At 40.8% G+C, this 6,000-nt stretch overlaps 1 protein-coding gene across 1 annotated transcript in view; it reads left to right on the forward strand.

Annotated features, from left to right (window-relative positions):
* Positions 1-4,380, forward strand: part of enpp6 (ectonucleotide pyrophosphatase/phosphodiesterase 6) — a 61,624-nt gene extending 57,244 nt beyond the window's left edge. The window contains exons 7-8 of the mRNA XM_080035126.1: positions 2,212-2,335; positions 2,567-4,380. Of these exons, the coding sequence (XP_079891252.1) occupies positions 2,212-2,335; positions 2,567-2,787 (345 nt within the window). The 3' untranslated portion in view covers positions 2,788-4,380. The remainder of the gene's footprint in view (positions 1-2,211; positions 2,336-2,566) is intronic.
* Positions 4,381-6,000: the final 1,620 nt, after the last annotated feature.

A 6,000-nucleotide genomic window follows, 5' to 3' on the forward strand; every position in this document is an offset into this window, starting at 1 on the left:
CTGTTCAAATCTAAACTCAAAACTCACCTTTTCAAATTTGCGTACCCCTCCTGATATTCCCATCCCATTTCACCATATCACATTCATCCACTTTATTTTAACAGTTTTTAATTCAATTGATTGTACGGTGTCCTTGAGTCGTGAAAGGCGCCTTTAAATAACATTTATAATTTATTAATTAATTAAGTACGGGCTTAAGTATGGGCCCTCAAGTATTGAGGGCCCGTAATTTATTGTTATCCACCATACTTTTTCTTCTTCTTACTTTGGCCTTTTTTCTAGCTGCAACTCCTCCCACACGTCGCACTTAGAAATGCAAAAATGTGTGTGCTATTATTCAGTTTTTTGATTTTCCACAAGGGGGCGCTGTTACAAAGTCCTGTCTGAACAAACTTTGAGAGGCCACGCCCCTCACACCATAAGTCTGATTCACTTGAAATTTCTCACACAGGTGTACTTTAGGGTGCTCTACAAAAAAGCCTCCGGGACCATATAAATCCGCCTGGGAATATTTTCCACCCAATTAGCATAAACTGAAAAATAAGTTTTTAACCAAATTTCTCACAAAGCCTCGGGGGACTAACATACACATGTCCATAAAATATTAGTAGGATAGCTTGAAAAACATGGCCGCCATTGACCAAAACGTTTACTTAGTTTCGGGGCTTAGCAGCTAATTGGCTATAACTTATTGAGCATAGGTCCTATCATCATGAAACTTGCTGGATATGTGTGGAAGACATGTGGAAGCATGTCCCTCAAAGTTCGTCGAGATTAACCCATAGGGGGCGCCACAAATGCGAAAACCATCATTCAAAAATGCGATGTTTGACAGGCCACGCTCCTTTCCCCTGACTCTGATGGACTTGATATTTCTTACAGATGTACAGCTCATGGTGCTCTACAATAAAGCCTCTTGGACCATAGGGGTCAGCCATGATCTTTTTTTTACAGTCATGTGACATTTACCTTATGGATTTCCAACCTATCATCACCAAATTGTATACACGGCCTTAGTGAGCTGACATACACACGTGTATAAAGTTTTGAAAAAAACATGGCCGCCATTGACCAAAACGTTTTAGCGAGAGCGGCCATTTTTCTGCAGATTTGACACAACCGTCCGATTGGCCCCAACTATGGAACCGTCTTCAGAAAGAGCGTGGCGGCGGTTTGAAGAAGCATTTGAGCCGGGCCGACCGGTGGGGCCCCGCCGATGCGGGGCTGGCGGTCGGCGCCGGGGGGCCCGTACTTTTAAAATCTCTGCGGGATTTTCTAGTTATTATTATTATTTTGAGCTCTGGTGTGAGGAGATGCAAATGTTTGCCAATGATTTCACACTATTGCGATGATTGAAAAGTTGCGTAACAAACCAAAATATGCAGCATGTGCTAGCACGGACATAGAAGATTGAAGACTTCTAGAAAGTCATCAAGAATGTACACAATTCTGGTTTTAAAATACTTAAAATAACAGCTTTGTAAATGTTTTATGAGGAAGGAAATGGAATTTTTATGTTTGTGACACATTTTTTAGCAGTCAATGGTATACACTAGCCTGGTGCTACCAGACCATAGTACTTCATTTCATTTGTACAGAAGGTCTGGAAGTGCTGTAATTGGCAAACGTTCACTCTTTGGAGGCAGTTGTCTGTTGAAGTTTAAAACTATTGGATCTGCCCAGTGCCACTCTGGATTTGCCAACCAATCGCATCACGTTTGGTCAGACGTATGTCATGAGCCGGCTTCTGACGGTGCATTTCAGTTGTACAGGGAACTAGGAAATTTCTGACTTCACTACATAACGGTAACTTGCTAGAGCCTAACCTTTAGTTATTTGGATGAGAAAGGTTGTAGGCGTCCATACTTTCCCGAGCAGATGCACTGGAACACAGACAGGTCGGAACTCGGAACTACCAAGTTGGAAATTTTCGATTTCCGAGTATAAAGGAACGCAGCATTGAACTGAAACTGGAGCGCGACTTCGACGTCATCGTTGTCAGCCACTCGCTCTGTTTGCTGATTGGATAACCAAACATCTGGATGAGCAGAATTCCATGAACACACCGCACACCCAGACTGACTACTGAAGTGAAATGAAAATTGAGCGGAAGTAGGTAGGCGGGCGGAGCCAGGCTAGGTATACACAACATGATACTACGTTCTATCGTTTGGTAAATAATTTGTGTGTGTGTGTGTGTGTTCATTTTAGAACAAGAAAAGACTTCCATACTGGAAAAATGCCTCTGGGGAGCCCTCAGCATGGCAAAATGGCTGGCATGGATATGACAATGAGTTTCCTGACATGAGAGGCTTTTTCTTGGCAACAGGACCTGGTAACAAGCGAATACATTTTAAGACCTGTTATCTATTTTAATACAGCAATAAACACTCTTCTTTCCATTGAAATCTGTACTCGAGCACCTTTTAAGAGCACCTTTTTTATAAGCACACAAGAAGTGTCAACTGTATAGGAGAAAGAACATATATTGCTGCTTTGTTAGTATGGTTTTATTATGAATTATGATATAAGGAGCTCTAATTATGTTATGCTCGATCTCATCCAGATTTCAAGCGGAATGTTCGTGCAGCTCCAATTCGATCTGTGGACGTCTATAACGTGATGTGCTGGACGTTGGGAGTGGAACCTTTGCCTAATAACGGCTCCTGGTCTCGGGTGGAGTCTCTCCTCAATGACTCTGATGGTCCACCCAAACCCACTACTCTCTGGACCTGCTGTATGGGTGTGTTAGGATTACTGCTGACATTATGGGACTCTACCATTTAACAGTTCAGTATTATTAGCATTAGATATGTGTGATAGAGAGAAAACACAGCGACATGCGACACAGAAAAGCTACGTTTCTTAATCCGTTTGGTGCAAACTATTTCAAGATACAATCACGTGTGAATCAACAGCTGTGTGTTACGACCAGTGTTGCCACAGTTACCTTTAAAATGTAACTGAGTTACTTTACTGATTACTTGATTTTAAAGGTAACTTAGTTACTTTATTGATTACTTGATTTTATAAGTAACTAAGTTAGATTCCATGTTACTTTACGGGGTGTGCCTAACTTTTTCATCTACAGTCCCCTCCAAAAGTATTGGAACAGTGAGGGCAATTCCTTTATTTTTGCTGAAGACTGGAAACATTTGGGTTAAACAACAAAAGATGAATATGAGACAAGAGATCAAGATGCCAGCTTTCATTTCCAGGTATTTACATCTGGATCTGATACACAACTGAGAAAATATAATTATTTCTAAAGGAACACCACATTTTTAGGTGAGCAAAAGTATTGGAACAGATAGGCTAAAAATAAATTAAAGTGAATAAAACTTAATATTTTGCCGCAAATCCTTTGCTTGCAATAACAGCATCAAGCCTGTGACCCATTGACATCACCAAGCTTTTGCATTATTCTTTTGTGATGCTTTTCCAGGCTTTCACCGCAGCCTCTTTTGGTTGCTGTTTGTGTTAGGGGGTTACTCTCTTCAGTCTCCTCTTTAGCAGGTTAAATGCATGCTCTATATAGGGTTTAAGTTTGGAGATTGACTTGGCCAGTCTAAAACCTTCCATTTCATGCCCCTGATAAACTTCTTTGTTGTGTTTTGGGTCATTATCTTGCTGCATGATGGAGGATCTTCCAATCAGTTTGGTTGCATCTTTCCTTAAATAGGCAGACAAAATGTTTCTGTAGACTTCCGAGTTAATTTTGCTGTTGCCATCATGTGTTACATCATCAATGAAGATTAATGAGCCCGTCCCAGAAGAAGCCATGCAAGCCCAAGCCATGACGTTGCCTCCACCGTGTTTCATAGATGAGCTTTTATATTTGGGATCATGAGCATATCCTTTCTTTCTCCAAACTTTAGCCTTTCCATCACTTTGGTAAAGGTTCATCTTGACAACAACACAGTTACGCATGATGGCAGCAGCAAAATTAACTTGAGAAGTCTACAGAAACATTCTGTCTGCCAATTTAAAGAAAGATGCAACCAATCTGATTGGAAGATCCTCCATCATGCAGCAAGGTAATGACCCAAAACACACTGCAACAGCAACAAAGGAGTTAATCAGAGGAAAGAAGTGGAAGGTTTTAGACTGGCCAAGTCAATCTCCAGAAATGAAAGCTGAAATGTTGATCTATTGTCTCATATTCGTCTTTTGGTGTCAAACCCAAATGTTTCCAGTCTACAGCAAAAATAAAGGAATTGGCCTCACTGTTCCAATACTTTTGGAGGGAACTGTAGGTGCACCAGCATATTTTGGGTGCACCCAATTAATGCTGCATGATTTGGAGAAATTGTGCCATTGCGATTGTTGTGGCCAATATTGTGATTTGTGATGTGATATAATAAATAAATGGTATTATGATTCTACTTGCTTGGTTTTAAAGGAAAATTAGAGATTATTGATAGTTTTGAAACCTATGTCTCCATTTTAAACACATATTAAGAATCATTGAAAATGTAAAAAATAAAGCTTGTACTAAGCTAGTAGCGTATAGGTCTACTGTTTTCAAAATAATAAAAATTATGGATTAAAAAAAGTAATAAAAAAACCTCCCACCCATGAAAATAAATGCATGCCTCCAAAGTGCAAAGACAGTAGCAGTGTGTGTGAACTAACTAAAACTTGCTTGGCCCTTCACTCTCATGCATTCGTATGACTTTTCTCTTTGCTGTCTCATGTTGATAGACTGGGCATGTTGCCACCGGTCGCCACGTGACATAGCGACTATAACTTTCCTAGTTTTAAACAGCACTTCTATCTGTTCAACGTCACCGTACCTGAATCCTTAATATCCCCATAGGGCAGATGTTGCGTTTGTTTTCCGCCACAGTTCAGTTTAGGCTCGGCCATAATGCTGCTGCACACACTCACACACACACACACACACACACACACACACACACACACACACACACACACACACACACACACACACACACACACACACACACACACACACACACAAACTGCATGTCAGAGGAGACGAGGGACGCTACCAAAAACACGAGAGGAGTGTTTGGAACATTTAGAGACACATGCGCGCACATTTATTTACATTAAATCGCAATCGCAGCCATTTTTGCAGTTATGTAAAATGTTTTACTAAGGAAAATGACAAAAATAGTAACGCACAGTAATTTTAATCTGATTACTGGTTTGGAAATTGTAAAGTTAGATTACTAGTTACTGAAAAAAGTGGTCCGATTACAGTTACTCGTAGCCAGTGACCCTTTTCCTTTAGAAACATATTTATGAAATACTAATATTATAGGGTATTGTTTTTAAATTGGAAATGTGAAACTTTGATTAGGTTGTGCTCCAGTCTGTGGTCCCATTGGGTTGTCCAGCTAATACGTCCCAGCCACAATCACCTGGAGGCTTCTGCATGAAAAAAAAAAATTCAGTTGGTAAAAATGGTAAATGGACTTGACTTATATAGCTTTTAGATTTTAGATGATTTTCTCAGCCCCAAAAATGCTTTCCCACATGCATCCACACACACACACACAGACACACACACACACACACACACACACTCATATACCGATGGCAGTAGCTGCCATGCAAGGTGCTCTACTTCAGTTTGTTTAGACTTCAATTACTCAATACCAGTAGTACTTGACATTGTTTATGACTGCTGGGGGAAATACTTAATGCCTCGTTTCCACCGAGTAGAGCGGGTCGGATCGGAGTGGTTCGGTCCGGGTAGTTTGGCTTTTCATTTGTAAAAAGTTGGGTAGGGTACGGTTTAAGCGCACCTAACCGCTCTGAGCCGCTCCAGATCTCAGTACTCCTCCGTAGGGGTACTAGCCGCCTGAAAGCGGACCGAAAATGCGGAGCTACACGCTGCCGTCATTTGATTGGTTGGTCGAAAGAATCATTTCCGCCATGTGTATTCATCTCGGCAAGAGTGAAGAGAGTGTTTTGGTGAAAATGTGAGCACAACACTGTTTATTGTTTGGTGTTTTTCCTCGTCATTAA

Source organism: Ammodytes marinus, assembly GCF_949987685.1.
Source record: "Ammodytes marinus genome assembly, chromosome: 10".
Classification (NCBI taxonomy): domain Eukaryota; kingdom Metazoa; phylum Chordata; class Actinopteri; order Uranoscopiformes; family Ammodytidae; genus Ammodytes; species Ammodytes marinus.